A 27,703-nucleotide genomic window follows, 5' to 3' on the forward strand; every position below is an offset into this window, starting at 1 on the left:
CTGTACTCAAATTAATGTCTGTTTTTTCTTCTATGAAACCAAGGGGTGGGCCCTACTTTCTTTGCTTGTGTTTGGTCAATGGCACCCCCTGCTGTGCTGCTGTCCGTCTGTAGATTTTTTTTTCTTAAATGAGACCACAGGTTATTTTAGTGATCGGAAACAGGTTTTATTCTCCTGTGAAGTGTCTCTTCCCCAATCACAGTGTAGTTTGGACGCTTGGTCATTTCAAAGGCATTTTTTTTCCATTTCTGCACTGTAGATGGTCCTCATCAGGAACTGAGAGACACTGTATCTTTTCCTGTTAAATTACAAGGTGAATAGAAACATTGTGAGATACAGAGTGGCAGGTGACATACAATCCAGTAGATCAAAATAATACAACACGTCGACTGTCGGAAATTATAAGGAACAAAATGGAGCATCATAATGGCTGCCTTTTAATAAGTTCACTTCGGTTTATTGGAATCCATTTTGTTGTAATGTGTAGCCGGGCTGTTATGTGTTTTATAAAAGTGCATGGGCTGGCTGAAAAAGCGCTGTTCTTATGAGATTGCAAGCGGTCACATTAAAATCCTCCATGTGCTGCCAGCTCATCCGTCTATAAATCACGCGCCTTCAATGTCTGTAGTCTCAGTGCTGGCAGATTTCAATCTCCGAAAGGGGGAAATAACCTTTCTTTACTCCCAAGTACGAACCACAGAGTTTATGTTCTGGTGAGATATAATAATGTATTGCCTGTACAAAAATGATAAGTAGCTCGCAGAATATCTTAACCTTGAACAGATTTTCCAACACACTAACATCATTGTTTTTTTCCCCTTTTTTAGCATTGGCTGGATTTTGCAAAGCCCATTAAAAAGCAAATAAAAAGTAAGTATGATCAACCTGAGTTTTGTTTTGGTGGTTTAGGCATGTTATTTAATTTTATGGTTCAATGTTTGGTTTGGCTTTATTTCCAGCAATCATTTTGGGAGTTAAACTGTGTTGATGTGTTGTTCACCTTACTAAATAAAGCACTAAAGACATTGCTGAAAGGAAATTAACTGCACAGTGCCAATTGCATAAAAATACTGGTGTAAGTTTGAGAGGGGCGAATGGTCCTTCGCAAATGTGCAGCAAACATTTCTGAGCCAGTAAGTCTCCATTGGGGCAGAGGGGAACAGCGCAGACCCCTGGCACCAGGTTTGTTTGAAAAAGGCCGCTTTATTGAAACAGGCGCACATCACAACCTAGATCTTCGCCATACAAAACTACAACCTCACTATACAAAGATGGCAACCTATTTTACTCTACACTGCACTCCTAAGGTATCCCTCCGCCTTCATAACAACTTAATACATCAACATTGTATCCGACTAATCTGGCTGTTCGATTGTAACTTCGTGCTTTCTTACATCTATTCACCGGTTAGCCTCCTACATTTCTTATCTAATCTTAAACTTCCTGTCTCGACTAGGTGCAAACTTGCCTACCTGATCACCTTCTGGCCTGAACTGCTGCTGACAACAATAAACTTCGGTAAACCATGGCAACTTCTCAACCTACCACCAGAGCACCTGGCTCAAGTGACAACCTTTCTAAACAGCACAACTGTAGCAATGGAAGTTGCCCGAAAATGAAAAGGGGGAACTTTTACGCCAAGGCAAAAAACCCAGCAAAAAGGGATGGGCAGGTGGGGGGAAAAAACTACCTTGCCGGCCACAATGTCACCTAACAAAATGGTGACTGGCATGCAAAATGCCCAGTTTTATAACCTTGGACTACAAAAGTAGCCCAAATAAAGCCCAACCACCTGGCAGTCGCCTGACTGCTCCACTTCTCCAAAATACTCGGGGGCAGACCTCCCTCTGGTAGTCTGCCCCCAAATCCCTCATCACAGTTGACGACTAAGCACTGAGGCTATTATCAGAGATTCATTCCACCCATCAGAGCATATTATGAAGCACGCATGCACTCGCGCGTCTTTCATCCTTTTGGTTCCGAGGACACACGTAGGGATGACAGGAACCACTGCTGGTGATCAGCAGGCTCCCCACCCATGAGCCCACTTCGCCCACTAGAGTGGCATTCACATGTACAACTGTAATACAGTACTTACTCCCCTGCTCATGTATGTGTTAGGCTGTGTAGTACAGCAGTTTGCAGGGCGGACACATGGCATTTCTCTCTCCTGTCTGTATTGGGCATTCTGCCTTCTTCAAGCAAGTTGTAAGCAGGGGAACATGCTGCATTGTGGATGAATGTCCCTGCATCGCTTTGTGAGTTATGTGGCACAGCAAGCTCTGTACATGCCACAACTCTTGCAACACCACCAAAGTGCACATTTTAAGTTATAGCCATTTATGGATAAAAAATCTGTTTGCATACCTGCAGGAGTTTTGTTTTGCATGCATTGATATTTTTAAAACGTATTTTTATTATAGTACTGCATTATTTATTACATTAATTTGCACATTTTACAATTCATGTAATCTACCTATCGGGCCTCTAGCAAGGTTACGTTTCGGTATGCATGAGGTATCTTGGTTTATTCACCAAGGCCCTATAGGTGTGCATTAGCATTCATTGCAATCAGGATGCAGAAATTGCAGCAAGAAGAACTAGATCAACAAGGAACAACCCAACAACAACTTGCAGCAGCAACTAGTGACGGTATTTCTCCAGGAACATCATTACCTTACATTTAGTGCATTGTCAGAGCTGGGTGTCGGACCACCATTCAAAGTCAAATGGTCGGTGGGGGGAGGGGATCCTCAGCATTTAGTAATAGTTGTCTTTCATATGTGTGGGATCCCTGGCTGTTCATACTCTCCGTGTGTGGTGGGTGGGAATTATGTTGCGTTATCAGTGTTTCGTCTGAATTTGTTCCTGGGGGTATTGGGTCTTTGCAGTGCTTCCAGCATATGTCCCCAGTCTTTGAGGTCCCGTTCTGCGTTCTCGTCTGTGCGTACTGTTTGCTAAAACTAGGCCTAGAAGCTCAAATTTATAGCGTGTACGTGCTCCCTTTTTTGGGGTCTGAAGTACACCTAGCAGACCGTGCTTAATGGTCGCTTCTATTTTTACGGCTGTAACCGTATGTATCTTCTGTATTACCTGACTCCAGTATTGCTGTAATCCGATACAAGACAATGTCATGTGTAATATGGCTGCAAGATCTGCACCACATCTGGGGCAGTGTGAGGGGCGTTCTGGACCAAAACAGGCAATCCTTGGAGGTGTCATGGTAGGTACGGTGTATGTAGTGGAATTGAATAAGTTTAAATCTGGCTTTGATAGCCACCGCCCGCACCTGTGCGAAAACATTTTCCTCATTCCCCTCCTGTGAGGGGAACCGGTAGGTCCTCAGACCATCAGTCTTTTATCAGAGACTTATCAATTGTGCAGTCATTTTTGAGGGCCTTCTAAAAGTGGGAAATTAGACCTCTAGTGGGCCCAGGGCTAAGTAGCAATGTCAGTGTGTGTATAATTCTGTTGCCTCATCCAGAAAAGAGCGCCATATTCCGCGAACTGTGTGTGGTATTTTGGTATATTGAGGAAAATCACCTACAGGAATTTGATACCATTCCCTCGCTTCGTCATATGTCAGAAGTGTCCCATTCGCATATAAGTCCCGGACGTCGTACATCCCCTTCATACCATTTGGATATATCCATAACTGACTGGATTTGATGGAACCCCGGCAGCCAATGCAGAGGGAGTGAGTTTGTGTATGGTGCTCTGCGAATATCCCGAGAGACCGCTTACTCCCAGACTGCCGCCACCTCTTGAATAATAAATGGGCATTTACTTGGGGATCTGTGTGCCCATCACTAGGTATCTAGTGAGGTTTGAGCCTCTGTGCCTGTCTGCCAGCAGTGCTTTTTCTATATTATGTCCCTCCATGCATCATTGTGCAGCGTACTGCAATAATCCATCAAAATAATAAAGCCTAAAGTCAGGCAGTCCCAGTCCTCCTGAATCCGTGTCCAATTTAAGTAGATCTAATTTCACCCTGCTCCGGTCGTTGGCCCATACTAGCGATACCAATAATTTGTTTGGTGCAGCGAACGTGGAGTTCGGGATGTGGCAGAATGTGTTTTGTAGTGCTTAAAGGCACAGAGGTAGCATAACCATTCTCTCTAGTGCAAAGCATCCCATAATGGAAAGGGGGGAGTTCACTCCAGAAACAAATGGATTCTTTCAGGTTTGCAATGACTGCTCCTATGTTTAGTGCAAATTGGTCCCAAGGTCGGTGCGTCACTTGCATGCCAAGATATCAGAAATGGTCGGTTTCCCCGCTAAACTCCACCTGTTCCAAGGCGGCCAGAGGGAAAATGACAGACTTTCGATGGCTGATGCGAAGACCAAATGTTCCCTCGAAAGAGTGCAATACTTCTAGTAAGGCCTGCATCGCCTCTTCCGGTTGATGGATGTACAGAAGTGAATCATCCGCATATAGGGACACCATGTGTGTGCGACCGTTGATGGTAATTCCCCATCTGTTCATGTCTCATCTTAGTCGAATAGCCAGAGGCTCCATTGCCAGAGCGAATAACGATGGAGAGAGAGGGCACCCCTGCCACGTACCTCTTTTGATAGTCATGCTCTCCGATACCTGGTCGTCTGTACGCACGTGTGCACTCAGACTCCAGTAGAGCAGCTGGACCCAGGTGATAAAATCACACCCAAGTCCCATTTTTCTGAGAACCTCCCAGATGTATCCCCACCTCACGGTGTCAAATGCTTTTTCGATGTCTAGGGCGACTACTGCCGCCCTATCGATGTTGGAAGTCATTGAGTGTAGCGCATATGAGAGGCTGTGAATATTCATGTCCGTTACACTTCCCGGTATAAACCCACACTGATAATTGTGGACCAGCTGGGTTACCACTCCGAGACGAGACGTGAGGATCTTGGAAAGTATCTTTGCGTCGACTCCGAGCATTGACAAAAGCCTGTATGATCCAGCTCATCACAGCCTGGCTTGGAAGCATGACTATTCGAACCTCCATCATAGATTGCAGGAGTATACCCATTTCCTTAGCCTCACGTAGGATCTCTGGCAGTCTAGGGAGTAATAGGTCACTGTATGTTTGATAAAATTCTACTAGTAGGCCATCTGGGCCAGGGGGTTCTGCATCTGGCCATGCTCTGCACAGCCTCGCGTAATTCATCAAGCTGAATTTCAGCACTTGGAGGCTGCGCCTGTTCCACTGTGATGTGGGGAACTGGTAAATCCTGTAGGAAATTGGTGTTAGAGGGCTGTACGATCTCTGAGGGATCGAGGTATATTGTGGCTAGGTGGTCATGCAAGCACTTACTGATTCCTGCCTTAGTGTTTACCATGGTCCCGTCTGGGTGTGTTAGTGTTAGAATTAGTGGGGGTGGGTGTTCCCTTTTTAGTAACCATGCCAGGAGCCCTCCCGATTTGTCACCTTCTTTATGTAGGTGTAGGTGATATTCCCGTCTGGTGAGACAATCAAGTGTCCCACATCCCACTCACCTGGTGATGGGCTTGCAGTAGGGAATCATTGTATGGTGTTGGTGGTTGCGGTTCATGCTGCAGTCTGGAGAGTTTGTCTTCTGCTTCCATCAGTTCGTATTCCAAACTGCATCTCATCCCCCCACCTTGGGCAGGCACTCACCTTGGATCACCACCTTAAGTGTGTCCCATTCTATTCCTCTGGAGGTGGCTGTTGACCAATTTGAGTTACCGAAGCCTGTGATTGTTTCTTAAATTCTGTGCGGAACACAATGTCTCAAACAGTGTCAGAGCAAGTGGGTTTCTTCGTTCTGGTGCAAGCCGAACCCCACTCAAGTAGGACCGGGGCATGGTCTGATAGAAATCGTGTGAGAATGCGGGTCTGTATAGCAGCCGTAATGGCCTCACCTGAAAGAAGGATTCTGTCTAATCTACTGGATACTTCCCTATCTGGTGTGTAGCAAGTGTATCCTTGCAAGTACGGGTGGGTTTCTCACCAGATAGCTACACATAACAAACGGCGCATCACTTCTTGTAGGGATGAGGTCATATTGGGCTTGGTGTGTAGTTTTGGGGGTGGTCTGTCAAGGCTGCCGTCTAGTACACAATTAGTCACCTGCCCATATAAGGGGAACTCCAGCATACGTAATGAGCAGTTTTTCAAGTTGTAGGAAGTAATCTCCATCATCTGGGAGTATGTATTAACTAGGCAAACCTCTGTTCCATCTAATGTGCCATGTATTATTATACATCTACCCTCTGTCTACTGTGTAGTTGTGCATTTGGAAAGGGACTTGTGGGGCTAGCCACACTAAAACCCCCCTTGCGTATGTGGAATATGTAGAAGCATTTAGTTGTCCTCTCCATTTCTTGTGCAACTTTTGAATTTCTGAGTCTAGTAGGTGGGTCTCCTGCAGCATCACTAATTGTGCCCCTTGTCTGTGTAGATAAGTCTGAACTCTGTGTCGCATTGTGAATGAATTAAGCCTCTTCATGTTCCATGTTATAATCTTAAATTGTCCCATGTGTCTGTGAATCTGCACTCTGCTCCACCCTGCTTTTCTTGTATTCCGTCACGTCACTGCTTTAAAAAAACTTGTAAAACCCGGGCATCATTTGACTTTTCCCCACCCCTAGGGTAAACACTATAATAACTATTTGTGCATTCCCAATCTTATTAAATCCCTTTGATCCCTCCCCAATTCTTACTTCCCAAACATTATTCACATCCATTGAAGCTACCTGATTATCCGTGTGGTAGAGCACGTAACACATGTTCTCCAACTAAACTATTATGGTCTGAACATGGCCAATCCACAGTCATGACAGTAATCCACACTCTGAATGAAATACCTTTACACCACACACTCAGTCATCCAAAACTATCCAGAGCCTGAGTGGAATGAAATGCTTCAGGGCACAACTGTGGACCAATCAGCAGTCCCACCACAACTCTTGGTCTCCATGCACACAACTACACACTCACTACTCACATATCAGTCCATTCATTCCACTCACTTATCTGCAAATATGCACTAAGAACTCGACAGATAAGAAAGAGAAGAATATAGACTAAGGGTATAGTACAGCTGAGGGAGAAAAACAGAGAAATAGGCAAGATGAGAAGAGATGTGAGTAGGGTGTGGCTCCACCCCTCCTGTAATAGCGTCCAGCCAGCCGACCATCTGTGCCAGCTAGTACATCCAGCCTTTATTGGCACCCAGCTTTCACAATGGATTCAATCATACAGCTCACACTCTAGGTACTCCATACATGCAAATTCCCCACTCAGGGGGGTACTTATGTATATCCTGCAAGGTGCCAGTTCAGTGTTCATCAGGTTGCGGCGTATCCTCTATCACGTCTCCCGTGCTAGTGTCTGAGCTGGACGCTGTGACCACCTCCACCAAGGCTCTTGCAACCTCTCGTTCAGTTTGTTGTGGGTAAGGGTCTACATGTGGTGCCCTCCGGTCCTCTATGCCAATGTCCTCGTCTTCTATGTCTAGGGATCTGTCCTGGCTGACCACCACTCATTGAGTTGAGCATAATGACTTTCTGGACCTCCTCTGCCATTGGACCCTTTCGCCATGCCAGGGACGGGTATGTTCGATCTCCCCTTCCCTCTGTGGACCATTCTGGTTTCTCCACGTACCTCCAACTAATCCCAAACGGCCTCTGGAGTAGTGAAAAAAATGCGCCTGCTGGTTGTGCATCACCTTTAGTTTGGCGGGGTAGAGTAGTGCATACTGTAGACCCATCGCTCTTGTTTTTGCTAACCCCACCAAAGGATGCCCTATGTTGTTGAATCAAGCATGTGTAGTCCAGTAAGATGCGGAATACATGATTCTCGTAGGTGGGGTCGCCCTCCTAGCATGCCGCTATCAATACGCAGTCTGTCCCTATAATTAAGTACTTTGGCAATGAGGGTTCTTGGAGGTGCGCCTATGGGTGGTTTGGGTACGAGTGCTCGGTGGGCCCTCTCGATCACAAATGTGGTAGACAGTTGTGCTTTGAAAGTGTCTTTGATCCATTGTTTCAGGAATAGTTCTGGGGTTTTACCTTCGGCACCCTCTGGGAATCCCACGAACCTGAGTTTGCCTCCTTGCGTACATTCTTCGGCGTCTTCCGCTCTTTGTTCCAGTGTGGCTGCTTTAAAGCTAGGTCAGCAAGAGATGTTTTTAAAGTGGAAACTTCTTTCTCTAATTTGGCTGCCTTCTGCTCAGTGATCAGAGATCTCTCTGCAACCGTGCGGAGGTCCACCCTTAATAGACCTATGTCCAGGGACATTGCATCCATTTTGGCCTGGACTGCCATGCTTGAGGCCTTTATGGCTGGGAGATTTGAGCCCGAGGGTCTCGTCTGTTGATTTTCATGTTCTGAGGAGGGGGCCTCCTGTGTGGGGTCGAGTTTTGAGGAGCCCCCTTGTTCAGTGAACTAGTCCTTCTTAGTTTGATGCACTCCTCTTTGCAGCCTGTTTTTGCCCATGTTCACTCAGCTGGGTGCCCTGGAGAGGGGAGGGAAACTTGGATGATACCTCACAGTAGTGGGGCAGGTTCAGAGGGTCAAAAGGATCTTCCCAAATTTATCAAATGTTGAACCAGACTTGGCCCTAGCTCTTGTGATGCATCTGCGGTGATGTAAGAGTCTGTATGTAGGTAATGGCAGGGGGGGACTGGTCAACGGTGGCAAACTTATTGATGGTCTTGGATACTCCAGGGCCAGATAGGTGCGAGACACCCGGTTCCCGGCCAGAGAGGGGGTCACTGAGCAAGGACTCTCCGTGCCCTCGGTATGGTAAGCCCCATAGGCCAGGGTATCACATCGCAGTGGATCTCACAGTAGTATTAGGAAATGTCTCCTTTGTGTACTCGTGGTTGGGGCTAGTCAGCCAGATCAGGCCCGCCCAGCCAGCCACAGCGGGCCCCACTGATTTGCAGTGTATATACTAAGGGGGTAGACGTCACTCACTCTACTCCCCACCACGCACCGATGAGTATTCTGTCTTCAGCAGATTAGTGCACGTTTGGTTCTTGGAGGTGCGCCTATGGGTGGTTTGGGTACGAGTACCAGTGAATGAAGCGCTCTTTGCGTAGAGAGTTAACATTGTGGCAAGGCTCACTCAGCCTTCAGTCCTTCCAAGGTTGGTAAATTGAGTACCTTTAACTTTAGTAGCACTGGCCCCTGTTATATTCAGTGGTGAAACAGTGGGAGTGCACTACGAAGAATTGTATAAAAGCAAGTTATTGTTAGTTACTATTGGAGTTGCACTGGTTGTATGAAAACAAGTTATTGGTGGTGTTGCTATTGTTTCCATTCACTATTGGTATTATCATCATTAGGCTTCTGTTTGTTGCTCAGTGGTAGTCCATGGTGATCTGGAATCCCAGTGTTGTGCAGCTCTTTGGTCAGAAGGATTGTGCACACAGGAACTTTGCTGGCCTAAATCAAAAAGGTAAAAAGACCAGTTCCCCAATGCAGATTGCAGCTGGCCAAGAATAACAATATGATGAAGTTGCAACATGGGATGGGCCAGGTGGCAGCAGTGGTAGTCAGTGAAAACACCAATTACCAGTTTACTCTTTGAAAACATTTCGACAGTGTGAACTATTCGATTTTGGTACCGGTGTAGTTACTTCTCTTGTCTCGAAATATACATCATCGGTCTGCAATAGCGACTCTGGGGACAAGGATGTGGTAACTCAAGTCTTTCACTGGGAATTTCCGAATAACATTATGTATGCAGTTTTGGTATTGACTGATGCTGCTAATTCCATCAGAAATCTCCCGGAATCTGAGTAATAGTGTGGTTGTCTTCAAAAACTCGCCCGTCTTTTCATCAGTTATTTTCAGGCTAACATAGTACCATATACTTACAGCTATAAAGTTACTTGCTTGTATTCTCTCAGTTGACATCTTTGTTGTCCCCACAAGCAGTGTTTAATTTGAGCGGGTGGTTGTCGATGGGGGCCACTGGCACTTATTTTTGTAGCCCAGCACTTATATCCTGTACCAGATATTTGCTGAGTGCAAGAAAGGGAAAAAGCACAGATCAGAAAGAAGCCATAACTGTCACAAAGGTAGAAAGCAGGAAACTGCAAGAGCGAGATAAAGGGGCAGGGAGTGACTGTTAGTGGATTGAAGTCTAGGCAGCCTTGGTATTCGGTACACGGATGTTTAATTGCACCGGTTACGGGCCTCTGCGCCGAGCTTCAGGCACCAGCACATTCTTCCACAAATGAAGCACTTTTCACAAGCATTCATGCACATAGTCCTACCACATAAAATATATTCTTTTTTTCTGTCTGGACATCAATATTTTCTAGCACTGTACCAATCCCATCTGGGTTAACCTCAACCATAATGTGTTGTCGTAAGATTCAATGAACCAGTGTAAGACCTACATCCAGAACACTACACTGAAGGAGAAATAGTAGAGAAGCCTCTACACTCTCCTCCATCCGGATTACAACTCCAGTTCTAGGTTTGGAACGCATAGGTAGATAGATCACAAATGCTGTGCCAGTGTAGTTTGACCATGGTTGTGACCCATTTTGTGGACCCTGGTGTTTTTTTGATAGCGGAATCCAAACCATTTAAATAGATTATTGGTAAATACTTTTAGTCCCATCACTCCCTAGATCACCACACTCTTGCATCATGGTGTTCAGCTGTCTGAAAGGTCCGTGACTTGCAGCAGCTGAACTCACTTTTTGAACAAGGCTAAATGCTAACATAGATGTGAATTGCTACCTGGTCCCTGCGCTTATACAGTTTTATGAGAAAGCGAACCATCGGATCAACTCCAAGTGTGCATCCGTGCTTGAACAAACGTGTGCTGAGAACTAGAGCAGATCAGATTGAAAGGGCCAAAGCTTGCATCAGGTCACACCTGAATCCGCATTTCAGATGAATTCATCTGCTCAGCAATGTCTTGCCAAAGACTAGGCCTTGATAATCTTAATTTGATGATGCCACAGAACATAGCTGGGTTGTGTTGAAGATTTTTTGTCAAAATGGCTGATAAGATGGTTCAGGGCTATTTGTAAGTCCCATAGAATGAGAGCCTTAGCCATAAAATTACAGTAAAACTCTGAGGACCCTCCTGGAAAAATCTACACTGAAATCCACAAACGGGCAAGGTTCAAGGAGAAATCATGAAGGTTTATTTAAAATTTAGAATGCAAAAAGGCAATTGTTAGTTAATTCAAAATGTTTAAGATGCAAATACACTGAATCAGTAGGGGCTGTGGAAGCTGGGTTAACAGCCAGAACAAAATATGGTCTAGCATAAGACAATCAATAAATCAAATAGTCCTATGGACTGCCCAGTCTAAAGGCAGGGGAGAATCATAAAAAATCTTTATGAATTCTAGTAACTGATATGGTGACTGTCTTTCTAGTACAAGGAAAATGCATCGGGACGCATCCAGCTTTTATAACTTTTAGCAAGGGAGAGTGAACCTCTAACGATGATATGAGGTGGCACCATGGTCTTTACCCCTACAATACGAGGCAATCATCATTTAGAAATTCCATTACGTGAAACAAGCAAACTCTAGAAACCCTCCCAAAACTAAGTTTGTGAATCCTTTTGCCTTCCATACAAGGGAAAATTACAGCATATTACTAACCAATATCTGCTTGAAAATATGATTCTACCTTGTTCTACCAGCAAAACAGCAACCTTGAATGTTGAAACAAAATGTGTGTCCCTCCAGCCACAGGCAGTTAGCTCGTAAGCTGTTACAGCTACAATAACCAGCACTTCTGAACAAGACCATCAAACTACTAATTGTGAGTGCTTTTACAAAAGACATTTTAACACTAGCTGCACAGATGGAAACGAAAAAGCACATTTAAATTGTGCAGTGTACATCACACGAAGAAAGAATTTGATGCCTTAAGTCAACTTAAGTCAACTTAAGTCAACTTTAAAATACTTCATTATGAAAATACAGTACACCTATATTTTTGTCTTATTTGTTAATTCAGCACATTAATGTTAATTCTACTTTCACAAGCGTAAGAAAACACCAATTTGAACAAATGGCTACAAAATAATTGTTATATTCTCCAGGAAAGGCAGTTTTCTGCACCCATGGCTTGTTATCAATTTAGAACAATTCACATTTAGAATCCACCTAAGACTGGCAGCATGCCTTAAATTTAACACAAACATTAGATTGGGGTCTCAGAAATACGTTGAAATATAAAAATATCAGAAGAGAATCAAACCTTCTCAAAAATGCAATGCATGTTTGAGAGTAATGAAAATTGAGGGGGCAATCATGGAAGGTGTATATCAAAGATAAGGACAGAAATTTGCTTTTCATCAGGACCAGGAAATTTTTTTCTAGCCATATTAAAACATCTGGAGTGCGTTTCAAATGAAGGACTAGGCCCAGAAAAGTATGTTTTGACAGCTGAGTGGAATTTAAATAGGTTTATTTCGATTTGCATCTGTCATTTTTGGTGCCTCCGAGGAGGTTTTGTGCGGAATGGATGTTTGCTGGTTGTTGAAGTCTATGGACTTAAATTCTTGTCTCCGAGAGTAGCCAGTGCTGATGTTCTTAAACTGGTGTTATAGGGCCATACATTTGAGCACTTTTGGATTTTGGAGTTCATTTCTTACCTGCCTATATAATAGGTAGTACTGGACTGGAAACCAAAATCAGCCTTGCACGTCTGCTGAAATTGTCCCAAGTCTGCAGGAGGCTATGACTCGAATAGGTCAGTGGCCTTATGATTGGGTCATGGTGGCCATCCTGGTTTTAAACCAGCCCCAGCTTATGGGGCACATTTGAAAAACACGAGTGACACAATACCCAGTCTGGCACTGCTGTAAAGGCACTTACATGCAGTACTTTCATACTGCTCTCAATGGGGCCAGCTATCGGCAGACACTGGTCTTTTGGTTTTCTGAAGTAATGCAGCTGGAAGCATGATTTACAGTATTGACGCTTGTGCGAGAATTCTGCCAAGGAGATTCCTGGCTACAGTTTTGGGGGTACTCCAGAATCCATTGACTGACTCAAGTTGAAGTTGTCTTTATTCGGTCCTCCGAAGACAGACCATAAAAGTTGCACACAAAAATAAGAAAAATAAGACAAACTACACTATCGTCAACAAATGTTAAAAAAAAATAGCAGCCACATATTTTTATAAATATAAACAAAGTTGTCTTGATATACGAGAAATAAAGTAACAAGGCAAGAAAGCTAATCTAGCAACAGATAAAGTGACAGTACAACAGTACTGGATCCAGAGTCAACGTTTTATCATTTTAGAAAGTTTTTAAGACAGTTGTACACTGATGTTTTCTTCTAATTATTGAATGACCTAGGCCATCCCATCTCCCTTTGATGTTTTAAAAACAAACTGATTTGAAGGCCCCCATGGCTATGTATATTCTTGGACATAAGGCTATTTGAAAGCCACTCTTGTTTCTACTGGTAGCGAGTAATGCTTAGGTTGGGTTTCACATGTATAAGATTTCGGTCATAGTGTGGTGTCTATCCTAATTCTTACAAGGGTCTAAGCTCTTTTGATTGTAGCCAATGTTCATCTTTGCAAGATAAAGGCAATTTTTAAAAACCAAACAGGAATTGCTGAAATTGCCTTTCAAAGCTATTGAAAAATATTCGTACCCACTTGGTTGATACGTGGTGTCCGAACCAAGACCCCGTTGAACAAAAAAACTATTTTGTTTGAAACTCTTCGAGAGTACTACCTTTTCACCGAAGATGTTTATTACAGTTCCGTGGTGCAGCCTGTTCTTTAGTCTGGTGTCAGTGTCAAGTATACTCCTTCATTCTGGAAAATATTAAGTTGAAGCAAGCTCTTTAAACAGATTTAAACAAGGACAATGTAAGAGCTGATCGAACAGATGAAATTGATTCCACATCCATGAACCAGATGTTCAAAAGAGCAGAAACAAGAAACAGCACTAAATGTGGACAGCAAGCAGGCAGAAGCACATCACAGATGCTGGGTAAGAACAAAATGATGGGTCAGGGAGAGGAAATAAGAGTGGTGAGAAAGTAACATTTAAATAAAATGTATAGAAAAACAAAATTTGAATTGAAAGTAAATATTTATCCCGCAAAATTGTTGCAAGCAAGGAGGAGTAGAAGAGCAGGGAGCAAGAGTAAAATGGAGGCACATGTAAGCTTTCTGAAGGACAGAGGAATAGTGTGATATTTAGACATTTCCACACACAGGGAAGAGCAATAATTGAATAGACCAGAGGAGTGAGAAGTTTCAAAGAATAACCAGCATTTGCAATGCAATCGGTCTCGCCTTTGGGACCTTATATGTATTTAGCTATGCCAGTCAGTCAATAGGTCTTTATTCGATTCACATCATAAAAGACATTCTACACATATTAGAACAATTCATATACAATGCAATTCATTTTACAATACAAGATAACTCATAAACCTTTAAAATATTACATAAAACAGTAGATTTAAAATGATCGCAACATGATAAAAAATACAATAAAATACAATTAGGGACACGCCAGTTAACCCAAAGTCCATAATATGATGCTAATTAATAGCAACTAACAACACAAATCACGACTTAAGTTTCCTAGCCCTAAGGATCCATGCCCAACTAATAAATTTGGCAACACCAATTACTACAGGTTGTGAAGTATCTGTTTTCAATATTCTGCAAGCAACCTGTGCAGAACGGGTGCTCATTAGTCTGCAGACCGGTCGAAGCCAAACACGTCGAGGGAGTTGGTAGATTGGGCAACAAAAAAGGAAATGATCCATGGTTTCAATCTTATCTGCACAAAAGGGGCATTTATCACTACCAAGAGGACTCCAACTTTTGGTGAGTCCTCGCAGTGGTAGGGCGCCCACTCTAAACTGGTGATACAGTTTACGATCAAAATACTTCAGAATAGTATCCCAGTAGCTTTCATAAACAGACACGTCCTTAAAAACTAGGAAGGTGACAGTCATCGTGGTGCCTATGAGGGAAGCACATCTCCTGTTCTTAATAAAAGTCCAGTATGCATCCTTGAGGACCTTTTTTGACGGGAAGACCTCTGTATCTGGGTTAGCCCATAGGTCACGCATCCCGAGATCAATCAACAGGGTTTTGATACTAGACAGCCAGGGTATCCTGTGCGACCCCTCCAACCCTTTGATCTCCAAAAGGGCTTTTGCGTAGGTAGTTAGTTCAGGAGTAGTCCACAGGCGACGCCAAAACGCCAAAGGTCTATACCCTGCCCAGTCCTCTATAGGCTGGATTCCCAGATCGTACAATAAGGGGATGCGCGGAGTGGATTGAGGGAGCCCAATAGCTGACCGGAGGAATTTATTTTGGGCGGTCATCAACTTAGACAAATTGTTAAAACCCCAGATCTCAGCACCATATAAAATGGCAGGTAGAATCTTGGAGCCGTAGATCTTCATGAGTGGAGCTATTGGTTTTGTTAAGGAGTGTTTATGCTCTTTCAGCAAAGCTCCTCCCAATTGAGCATGTTTGAGAGCGAGAAGATCCAGTTGGTGAGACCAGCTGCATGTCTCGCTAAAGGTGACCCCAAGATAAGTAAACACTGCCGTTTGGGATAAGTTGACACCACCCAAACACACCTCCGCCTTAATGCGCCGGGGACCACGAAAAACCATAAACTTGGTCTTTCCAACATTAGCAGCACATTAGCCTGGGTGTTGAAACATCTAGTGCTCTTTAACATGGAGGGAAAGAAAGCACCAAACTGCATGACACGCCAGGTATGGGAAGACATGGAGAGAAATATTGCCTTTCAGCAGGAAATGGTACAGTGCAAAGTTCTGTTTTCAATATAAAATCAGGGCCTTTGGTGGGCATATCATTGAAAATACAATATTTAAAAATATTATTGTGTAGGGTTGCTCGTGGAAGACAATTTATATGGACTGGAATCTAGAGAATGCTAAAGTGATTCTTATTTTACTGACCTCTACTGGTCGTTTTCTATCAAGAAAGTAACATAGAGGGAGTTACCAGGAAAAAAGAGTCCCTCAGCAGAAAGCAATTCTGGCATTTTACTGACCTCTTCTGGTCATTTTCTATTCAGACAATAAAATAGAGGCACTTGAACAGAAACAAAAGTCCCTAAACTGAAGCAGACCAGTCCTAGGGCTGATCTCCAGAGCCCACAAAGCACATACACATACATAAGTATATCCTAAAGTCTATACAAGAGGCCTTGAATGATAGGCCTAAAAGGGTTTAATTTTGCCGATATTGAGCAAGTAAAAATGGCAAAATTTGCCAGCAGCAATCTGCAGGGCGAAGTTGAGAGAAACATTTAGGATAAAACCAAGATTATGATCAGAGGAAGAGAATGAGATAGTAGGAAGAGGAAACGAGCATTGGCATAGCCAATGGGTCTCGCCTTTGGGACCTTATAAGTGTTTATCCATGCAACAGTTGCATAACTAAATACTTATAAGGTCCCAAAAGCGAGACCTATTGGCTATGCAAAGCGGCCGTACGGCCGCGAAAGTGAAAGTGATCGCGATCACGATCAAACATCAAAGCGGCCTTGTGGCCGCGAAACTGAAAGTAATGGCGGTAAAGCGCGGCGCGCGCGCCAGCGCACATGCACTGTGGCTCTAGGCTGGCCTGGTAGCACTTTTTGGAGCCTTCTCAATAAGTCTCGCCAGACCAGCACATGCGCTGGGTCAGGCGAGACCTAAAAAGACTAGAGGTTGCCTTTGAGATCGAGAATGAGCAGAAAAAAACTAATCTTGTTCTTGGTTGAATCAAGTTTAAGAAAATGAGTGTCCATCCAATCCTGAATAGTTGAGAGACAGGAGGCGGCATTTTCATGAAGAAGACTAGAGAAAGAATACAAGAAAAAAGATTTAGGAATCACCAACGTAAAAGTGAGAATCCAAGTCAGAAGCCTCGGTACTACAGGGCAGAAGTATAGTAACAATGCAAAAAGGAAGGGGATCAAGAACAGGACTAGGAGACAGTAAAAGAGTTCATAGAAGCATCAGCGAGCCAGAAGAGAACGAACCAGAACTGCTCAGAGAAGACAGAAAGGGAGAGTGATGCACAGTGCTGAAAGTAGCAGAAGGGCCAGGAAGGATTAGGGCAGAAGATTGCTTATTTAGGCAAGAATGAAGAAGGGGTTTGAGATAGAGAGGTGTGCTGTTTCAGGGTAGTGGCTAGGGCAGAACCCAGACTAAACAGGCAAGAAGATAATGGTGTGAAGAAAAGCTAACCTCCATGAAAGAACAAGATGCTTGCGAATTTTGGAAAGGAAAGAGAGTACAGAAGTTTTCAAGGTCGTGAAGAATGAGTGATGATAGTCGAAGAAGAGGCAGAATGGCTACAGCCTTACAAGAAGGAAATATTCCAGAAGACATTGAAAGGGTAAATAAAGAGTAAATAAGGAGCAAGTATGAAGAAAACAGAGATGACCAATGTGGAAGGAAACACTTCAGATGGTGCAACTGTGAGCCTTTGAAGATCTTCTGATTCAGAGATTCTAGAGAATGAATTAAGACTAAGAGAAAGAGTCAGAAGAGGACAGTGAGAGGTACACTTATTACAGCAAGATGGGAAATGAAAAGTACGAGACGCAGAGCAGGAGGTGTTAATATTGGGAATCTTGGAGGTGACGTAAATAGTAAAGTCATTGGCAGAAAGAGAGGATCAAAACGCCAGGTTCGAAGGAGAAGAGAGTAAGTGATTGAAAATGGCAAAGGGGCTACTATCGTTTGTGACTTGAATAAATGATCCTCCGAATTGGTGGAAGCAGCTAAGTGTGTGACACTCAACAAATCCAGCCTTGCCCATTGCCTTTAATAATGTAGTCCAGATTTTAGGGTGAGCTGTTTCACTGCAGTGACCTGACTGAAGTGCAGGTTGATTAAAGTCCAGGATATGAAATAAACCCAGTTGTTTATGAAGCCTGGAATGACAAAACATTTCCCTGCCTCTAGGAACTCGGCACCGAGTCAGTAATTTTCATTTCTCTCAGGCTTAAAGTTAGTCCTTTCAGAAGTGGCATATTACTTTAAATCCCTAGCCATAAACAAAGTTCAATTCATACTAAGCATAACACTAAGCCTAAATTTAATGTAAATCAAGAAAATAAAGGCCGTGGCAAACCATGTTCTAAACATAATGCTAACCCTTAAACGAATACTAAGGCAAAATGTAATTATTAAAAAAGCAAGTAACCATTTTCAAAACGTACATCTGAATTACACTCGCTTTGGCAATTCGAAGTTGAGATGCTTTCTATTTCTGTTGAGATGCTTCTATTGATTGTGACAACATTGTTAAATTTTGATGCAATTCAGCCTGGAATAAAATGTGGTGTGTGGATTTCGGTTACAGCAGCGCCATATTTTCTTTGTATTTATGAGAAATACACGGTCGCTAAGCAGGGGGACCTTCATTTAGCTTTTATGGATCTATCCACTGCTTTCGACCTTGTAAATCGGCAAAAATTATGGGCTTTACTAGCCGTGTTGGGGCTTGACCCAGTATTGATTTCTTTTTTGGCTGTCATTCACGAGGACACCACCGCAGTTGTCCACTATAGTGAAGATGGGAGCGTGTCAGAAGCTTGGCAAGTAAAGCGTGGGGTAAGACAGGGGTGCATTCTTGCCCCCCTGCTTTTCTCGCTTTACATTAATAATTTGGGTATGGTTCTAACCTCGGTCAGTAAAGATATTCCCAAAGCCGGCTCAAAAATGATCCCCGCATTACTATATGCTGATGACACTGTTTTGTTGGCAAGAACCGCGAGAGGTTTACAAGCTCTTTTAAATGGATTTTATGATTTTATGGTCTCTTTAGACTTATTAATACATTTCAAAAAATCACATTCCATGTCAATAGGCACAGGGAGGGCGAAAAGCGTTACATTTTTCTGTAATGGGCAGGAGTTAACAAAAGTGCAGACCTTCCCTTACTTAGGGATTTTATTTGACGATAGAAGATCTTGGGTCATGCAACGTGCCCAGAAAAAGAATAACCTTGCCAGAGCAACAGGAGCGCTGTTGGATTTTGCAAAACGTCTTCCTGCTCTTATGAAGATTTATAGAGCTAAGTGTATTCCCATGGCCCTTTATGGTAGTGAGGTATGGGGTTATAAGGCCGCACCGGACATCCAAACAGTAGAAAATATTTTCCTTCGGAAATTGTTGTCTCTTCCCCCATCTGCTCCAACTTTTAATATTCACGAGGATTTGGGGTTGGGATACCTCACTGATCAAATATCTGTGGCCCCGTTAGTAGGTTGGCTTAGAGTTTGGGCGCAGCAGCCACCGAACCTAAACCAACAAATTATTCAAGACTGTTTGTCTTTAGATAAAGCTATGTCTATCCCATGGATCTGTTATATTAAAAACAACCTGGAGTCACTTGGCTGTCTTGAATTGTTTGACAGTCCTTGTGCGCTGAGTAAAATGAAAATTAAGGCCTTTAAGACCCAATTTTTAAATAGAGCGATGCTGTTAAGGGAAGGAGACGAATTGGGGAAGCCGGCAGTTAGGAGATTTATCATGTTAAGTTTAGGTTGTGAGATCAAGCCTTACCTAACCTATATTAACAAACCATTCCATCTGTTTTTGCTAATAAGGTTTAAATATGGCATGCTTCCCTGGCTCTTGGCCTACCCCAAAGGCTTTTTCAAAGAGGGAACTTTGGGGCCTTGTCCTTGTGACAACACTTCAGAACAAAATACGTTGCACATGGTATTTTTTTGTAAATTTTACTCTTCTCAGCGTAAAAAATATATTCTCCCGATTTTTAAGAAGCGTCAATTTGAGCAAGTGAGGCCTGCGTTGGCCTATTTACAAATGCTGGAGTCTCCTCTGATCTGTTTTGGGGTTGCTAGCTTCATCGTAGGTGCCATTAGGTGTAGAAATAGGGAGTAGCCCACTTAGTAATTCCCCTCATTTCTTAATGAGTTTTGTTTTTAATAAACCGTTGAAGTTGGAATGTTGATGGAGAAATGATTTTAGAGATTCGTAATATGGTTGAATTAACTGAACGACATACTTTTATTGTATTTAGTGCCAAAATGTATAGTATTTATTTTTGTGTTAAATTTATTTTTTCACTGCATTTACCTGTACCATGAATTATTGTTCTGTGCTTTGATGGTTTTAAAATTTTAACCGAATAAAGCAAACTTTGACTTGACTTGACTTGATTTATTCTTCAGTGGCAAAGAGAATGGGCGATGTTTGACTGGCTCATTAAAATATTCCATACATCTTTTACTGGAAGCACTGTCTCCTTTCATTTTAATTAGTGCTTGTGGGGCACAGCACGTTCCCACCAGCACCAGTTTGGATAGGAGAGGTACCATGATAAAGGGGAGCTTCTTCCCTTTTCAACCCTATGTCCTGCATGCAGCTTTCTTGATCTACTTTGAAAACAGAGCTGCTACGGCAATTAAGGAGCATCTATCAAGACACTTTGAAGGGGAAGAATCCTTGGAGAATGCACTTTGTTTCTGCTCTAAAACAAGTTGGGATTTCAGAGAATGTTTGGCCCAGTCTATAGACCATGCTGGGGTGCAAATGATGGATGGAATGCTGAGTAAATCAAGCATTCACCCCAGTCAAGAGATCTGGGTTAAATCCATTGTTATTTTGCTCACTAAGTCACCCCAGTTGGGACCCAACCATATGCTAATCCGTCTTGACCCTGCTCCTTATTAGAATATGTCCCACATCTGGGCATGTTTGATTTGTTCAGCATTCCATCCATCATTTGTTGCAGCAGCACTTTTCACCCTAAGTGGGATGGGTATGTCCAGACGTGGGTCCCTTGCTCGCTGTGCCACTGAATTTAAGCTAGCCTGGCTGAGGAGGGGTGATACCCTAAAACTGGTCCCAGGATGCTTGTTACCCATCCACGGAGAACCTGGCCTGATAGTTCGTGCTGGCCTGTTCCCAAAAGGAGCAGGGTCAGGACTGATTTGCATATGGTTGGGTCCAAACTGGGGTGGCGTGGTGAGCAAAAGAACAATGGATTCAACCCAGATGTCTTGACTGGATGTGAAGGTTTGATTTATGCAGCATTCTGTCCATCATTTGTTGCCGCAGCATTCTACAAACCAAGCATCTGCTAAGGAGGCAAGCTTCCTTCTGAGGATTCAGCTATTTTGGCGTCAAGGAAAATACTCTTCAGTGGTAAGCAGCACATATAAATGTAATGGATGACAGCTATTGCTGAATCTTTTACATTGTATAACAAGCGTTCAATAGCTCGTTATATATTTTTCTGGCGTCCCCTCAAATCAAATTACGGTTTGAATCTCAGCTGTTTGTGTGACCAAGCCATAGAGTCTTTAATACACATAACATGTATATGTAAATCTTAGAAAGAAGGTATCTCCTAAAACGATAGTTCTCATTTTTAAAAATTCAGAGATGTGGTTAGAGCTTGCTTATCATGCTCACTCCCTAGATTGACTGGCATATTTTGAAAGATTGTCAGTTGTCCAAAACAACACACAAAGTGCCCCCATTAGCCATGCTAAACCCGAAATGGCCTCTAATGCTCAGTCTATTGTCCATTATTTTAGTATGTCCCTGATATGCTTTTTGTTTTCTTTTCTGTGCTTGTTAAAGAGAGTTTGGCTGATACGAGCACAAAATGTATTGATTTTATTTTATTGTACAATAAATTATTTACTTATTTTGTTTGGAGTGTGGGCCAAGCCTGTATTGGCATCAGGATTTACCCCACTACCCAGGACCCAAACAGTCTTTCTACCCACATGGCAGGCATATTGGGGACTTTGAGTTTATTGCCAGTCAGGCAATCAAGGAGGGGCAAAAAACACAATAGACACCAAGGGTTACTTTTTATTTTTTAATTTTGATGGGGTTTGGGGCTGTTCTGATTTCAGGCCACATCCTTTAATGCTAGGGGCCACAGCTGTTCTGCCCAGTCTGGAGTACAGATTCAAGGATTTAATCAAAATCTGCCCACCTAAGAGGAGGCGAAAGTCCAGAAGACATCCAGGAAAGAAAATGAAAAAAGTATGGGGTGAGGAGCAATCCATCTTGGTATCAGGCTGATATCCTCAATATCCCTCTAGCCCAAGACAATCTTTTTGTCACACCCTGGGAAGTAGATTTGGGGGTTAACCCTGCTACAGGTGCACTTAACATGCCCAACCTAGATTTTAGATGATCAAATGTAAATGATTCTGAGACTGATAATTCCCTCCCTCCTATCATACTGATGCTGAGCTGTACTTAGAATACCAGTGCCCAGTGAAGGCATTTGAGGTGCCTGTACGGTCTGTGGAGCCCACATCCTGCAATAGTGTTTGGTGGCTCTGGAGTCTGTTCTACCTTTTAACAAAGCTGTACTGGAGCCAGTGCTAGCGGCTTAAGTACAATATTTTCTTGGCTTGACGTTCACAGGCAGTTCACTCTGTCATGGGCCTGCCTTTTTTTTCCTGAACTTATTGACCCATCTTTCTAGGGGAGCTTGGTGGTTCAAATGACATCAGTAAAACTGAAACCCAGAGCTTTCCCTACAGCACCAATGGACCGGGAGTTCAAATGCTCAGGTGGCACAGAGTTTTGTACTTCAGGCTGTCTGGCTCTTTACACTACTAATCCCACACACCTACTTGAATCTTGCATCCCATGACCTCTGGGAATAGTGATGCCGAATCCTATGAGACTCCTAGCTCACACTAAAGGTCTGTTTGCGGGGTTGATAGAAGATGGCCTAGGTGCCTCAGAACCTATTCAGAAGTGTGGATGGCACTCAACCAAACAATTCCACTAGTAGTACTGATATATATATATACATATGTGTATATATTCCTTTATTGGAGTGCAACGCATCCATAAAAGATACAATCAAACATTCATACTAAAAGAAAAATGGTACATCACATAATGGATAAAAAAAACAGTTCAAACCGCTAAGACATCATAAATAAATTAAAACAGTACAAAGTGATAAAACTCTAGTGGCCAAAAGTATATACTCCCATATGCTAAGAAATCTTAACCAAGGCAGATCGCACAGGTTCAGTCAATTCTAGATAACTTAGATCTGTAGGCGGCCCGCAAAAAACGTATCACTGCGCAGAGTGTGAAGGGATTATGCAACAACGGTAAGTGCAAAAGAGCCACTTTAGCATGCCTAAACTTCAAACTTTTTAACAATGGCCGAAGAAATCGTTGTCTAGGCAATGAGAAAAATTTGCACAATAATGTAAAATGTAACGTGTACTGAGGAGATGGAAGATCGCAGCCACAGTGACCACGTTGGTCTTGCGGGAGAAAAAAAGCCCGCTGGGGATGCTAAAAGGTGATGGAGATGATTGAATCTGAAGCGTGTGATTAAAAATCTATCATGAACACTGGATAGGGCCGCAAGGTATGGTTCAATGCCCTGAATCGATTTTAACATTGCATAGGCCCTTACTGATGGTTTACTAAGCGCAGTATTTTTACGTTTCACAGTTAAACATTTGTGATGTAAATCTTTTATAGTTTTAACGTCACCAAGGTTAAAGTGTCATGTGCAAAGAAAATGTCTGGCCTACCTAAACCCTATGAAAGACTCCTTTACGTATCGTATCCAAGGATTTTTGCTGCCATGTTCCAATGCCAGGCAATCCGATAGGATCAAACGATTTAAGTTCTTATGTTCAGAAGTCCATATTTGTATCCAGCACACTAGAGGTTTGATTGCCACTTGGGCCGCCAGGTAACCAATCCCTAGCTCTTCATGCACAGACCAAACTGGTGTGCCTTGGGGAACTTGTAGGATCTGCCGCAAGAAATTATTCTCTGTAACCTATGAGGGGACATGTACCACCAGTCTTTACTACCGTAGACAACTCTAGAGATACCTTTTGATTTATACAATTTCAAGATGACCTCCGGGGCCCATGAGCCCAATCTACTTGCAAAACTGATGATGGCTTCCAAAGATTTATTCATATCACTCAGCCTCCTTTCTAAAAGAGCTTCCCACTGCAGCTTGTCATCAAATAATACTCCCAAATAGGGAAAGGCCGGGACCTTACCAAGGGTATAGTTGCCGGCTTTAAAGCTTTTTGTCCGGAGCCCCCGGGGACTCACCACTATGACATAGGACTTGTTATAATTCACGGACAGGTCCAGCCTGTCCATAATTGCCACAAGGCCGTCTATTAGAACCTGCAGGCCCTGGCCCGTACAGTCCATGAGCACTGCGTCGTCAGCATAGAGTAAACCTGGCAATGCTCTCCTGACTACTCTAGGGGAGTCTGACTGGAGGGCTAGAAGGGCTGCCTCGATGCCATTAATGTAAACCAATAATAAAAAAGGAGCTAAGATGCAGTCTTGACGCACCCCCGTATACAGTTAAAATGGTTAGACAGGTCTCCCTCATGGGAAAATCTCACTGTCGCCGTTGTGTGGGCATGGAGTGTTATCAATAGATGGATAATGCAAGGTTCCACTCCCAGGGAAGTTAATATGTCCCAGAGCGTAAACTGGTTAACAAGGTCAAAAGCTTACATAAGGTCCATGAAAGCTAAATACATGGCACTGATTGAGCCACCGTGTGTTTAGAAATCAGAAGGTGAAGATTGAGACATTGGTCTGTGGTTGACAGACCTTCCCGGAAGCCATATTGAACTTCTGATAAAATGCAATTATCTATCGCCCACAAGGACAATCTAGATAAAAGTAGCCGACCCAGGACCTTAACTTCGGCATCAGTGAGGAAGATTGGGTGGTAACATTGCGGCTTATCCTGGTCTCCTTTCTTAAAAATGGGGACTATGATGGAGGTGGACCAGGAGGGCAACGTCTCCTTCCAGGCTGTCACATTTAGGACTTGAGTCAATAAGGGAGCCCAGACCTCGGTATTATCGCGGAAAAGGTCTGGAGGTATACCGTCTGGGCCTGGGGCCTTGTTTGATTCCAAGAGCTCAATGCTTGGGGCTACCTCCTCCAAGGAAAAACGAATGGGGGAAGCCGCCACACAAGGAGGGATATCAACACTGCACTCGCCACTGTCACTTTTATAACTTTTTCAGGGGCTAGCCTTCCAGCAGCATCCACCCTTCCAAGTGGTTCAGACCCACATAAGGCGCACAGCTACCGGGAGGTTTCCCGGCGCCAACAGACAGAACGTGACAGAAAAGGAGGACATCTACTGTTTAAATAGCCAAGTTTTTAGGCCTTTGCGAAAGTTGTTATAGCTGGTTTCGTGCCAGAGAGGCGTGGGGAGCGAATTCCATAGTAGCGGGGCGAGGTAAGCAAAAGATCGGCCACCCAAACGCATCCGTTTGATCCTGGGGTCTAGCAATGTGGCCTGAGAAGAGGATTGAAGAAGGCGTGTAGGAAGATAGGGATGGGCTAAGGCACTCGAATACTGATGCGCTGTGCCCGATTTGATCCAATGCATGTATCATAGGGCTTTGAATTTGGTACAATTCTCTATCTTACGCCAATAAAGGTCACGGAGAGAACCTGAGATGGAGGCCTTTTTAGGTACATGGCAGAGCAGTCTGGCCGCGGAGTTCTGCACTACCTGCAGTTTTTGAACCACCTCCTTATTGGCTCCTTAGTACAGGACGTTGCCATAGTCCAACTTGGACGTAATTAAGGCCTGGATCGCTGTTCTTTGTGTGGGACTAGGCAACATCCTGAGTATTTTTCTGAGCCATTTCAGGATGGTGAATCAGGTTGAGGCGACCTTGACTGCTTGCTGCCTCATAGATAGCTGGTCATCTATAACTACGCCTAAACTGCGAGCGGATTGCACTGGTTGAGGCAGATCACCCATTTGAGGGGGCCAATGACGGGGGACCAAGAGCTCTTTACTTTTCCCAAGAATGAGAACTTCAGTTTTTCCACCTTTTAGTTTCAACCGATTGGTGTGCATCCAGCTAGCTATCTTTTGTAGCCCAACTTGGAGAGATGATACCATAGATGCCTCGTTGGAGGACAAAGAGAAGATAAGCTGGGTATCATCAGCATACAAGAAGATAGACAGCCCAGCTTCTTCCGCTATTGTGGCTAGAGGGCTCACATAGATATTAAACAATAATGGGCTGAGGATCGAATCCTGCGGTACTCTTTAAGGAGAAGCGTGGGACTTGGAGCTAGTAGATGGGGAAAAAACCTGAAAAGTCCAGCTGGTCAAATCCTTAAGCCAATTGAAGGCTGAACCAACAATACCCAAAGATTGTAAAGCTTCTAGTAGGGCAGTGTGTGGCACTCAAATCAAGCAGTATGAGTGTTACATTGAAGAAGGTACTCTGGCAAGTAAGTAATCCAGTAGCCGTAGGTATAATTAAGTAGGTTTATTAGTCATACAAGATAGATGGTAAAGAAGGCCCCACCGGGAGCAGCATCCAGCTGCTCAGCCCATCTCACTCAAACTGACCACACTTCAAAAACATGCATTCACGAACATTCCAATGACATCACACACACAGGCTGAGCAGCAAGGAGAAGGAGAAGACAAGAATATAACAATGAGTGCCACCATGTCAAGATGATGGTGCAGAGTTTCAGTAACTCCCAGGAGCAAGGTTTCTGTAGAAAACCCCGCTCTAAAACCCAATTGTGATGCATGTAAGATGTTTTGGGGGTCTACAAACTGTGTTAGTTGTTGGTTGACGTGCTTTTCTAGAACTTTAGACAAAGCAGGAAGTAGCGAAATCGGGAGGAAGTTGGAGGGTTCAGCTGAATCCGCATTGGGTTTTTTCAAAAGGGGGAGAACCATAGCATGTTTCCACGCAGGCGGTAAGATTGCTTTCTTCAGTGACGCATTAAGCAACTCCATGATGAGTTTGAGTTAAGATGGTTCCAGCTTTTGAAGAATGGAGATGGGAAGAGGATCGTTTGGTGAGCCAGATTTAAGGCGATTTAAGATGCGGCTGAAGGAAGGGATGTCCAGAGGCATCCAGTTTTTTAGCGCGTTAGTTGGCACGGTGCTATGTATCCCCAGTAGAGTAACACAGTCTAAAGTGGAGGGAATGCTCTTTGCTTGCTGCTCCACATTAGTTGTAACTCCATTTAGTTATGTGTAGATTTTCTCTACTTTGCCAATAAAGAACTTTGCCAAGTCCTCGCATTGAACTTCATTGAGCACGGGTGGTGCCGGTTGGCAGGTTGCACCTGAAAGCTCCTTTACTATTTTGAACAAAACTTTGGGATTATTAAGTGTCGATGTAATAGTGTTATTAACATATTCAGCTCAAACAGCATTGCACAGGGAATGGTAATCCCGTTTGGCAATTTTGTAAATATGTCGGGATTCCGGCGCATAGTCCTTCCTCCAATGGCTTTCCAGGGCTTTGCATTTGTTTTTTTCTACCTTTAGCTTTTCCGAGAACCAAGGGACAGGGGGGCGATGATTATTCATTTTTTTGATAGAAGTTGGAAGGCAAGCATCGATGGATATCATGATCCAAGTATGGATGGTGTCCGAATCAGCTGTCTTAATAGAAGAGATGGTAGGAATGTTATTTACGAGATGTTGATTGAAAGAAGCTAAGTCTAGATTCTTCCAGTTTCTGAACTCCGGTCTGGTGGCTGAAATTAATGCGTTACCACACCACCGATCTAGCCTCACCTTAAAACCAACCAAAAAATGATTTGACCAGAGTGTAGGAAGAGCTGTCTGCCATGAGATAGTAGGTAAATTGGAAAAGATAGGGTCTAACAAGTATCCTGCCCTATGGGTGTGGCCTGAGTTAGAGTAAAATATTCATAGCTGCCAGAT

The 27,703-nt window shown here is 43.5% G+C and overlaps 1 protein-coding gene across 1 annotated transcript in view; it reads left to right on the forward strand.

Annotated features, from left to right (window-relative positions):
* The window catches only part of EPB41L4B (erythrocyte membrane protein band 4.1 like 4B), a 729,970-nt gene that overhangs the window by 303,364 nt on the left and 398,903 nt on the right, over nt 1-27,703 (forward strand). The window contains exon 3 of the mRNA XM_085606843.1: nt 828-870. Coding sequence (XP_085462969.1) covers nt 828-870 — 43 coding nt within the window. The remainder of the gene's footprint in view (nt 1-827; nt 871-27,703) is intronic.

Source organism: Triturus cristatus, chromosome 5_2 (assembly GCF_964204655.1).
Source record: "Triturus cristatus chromosome 5_2, aTriCri1.1, whole genome shotgun sequence".
Taxonomy (NCBI): Eukaryota; Metazoa; Chordata; class Amphibia; order Caudata; family Salamandridae; genus Triturus; species Triturus cristatus.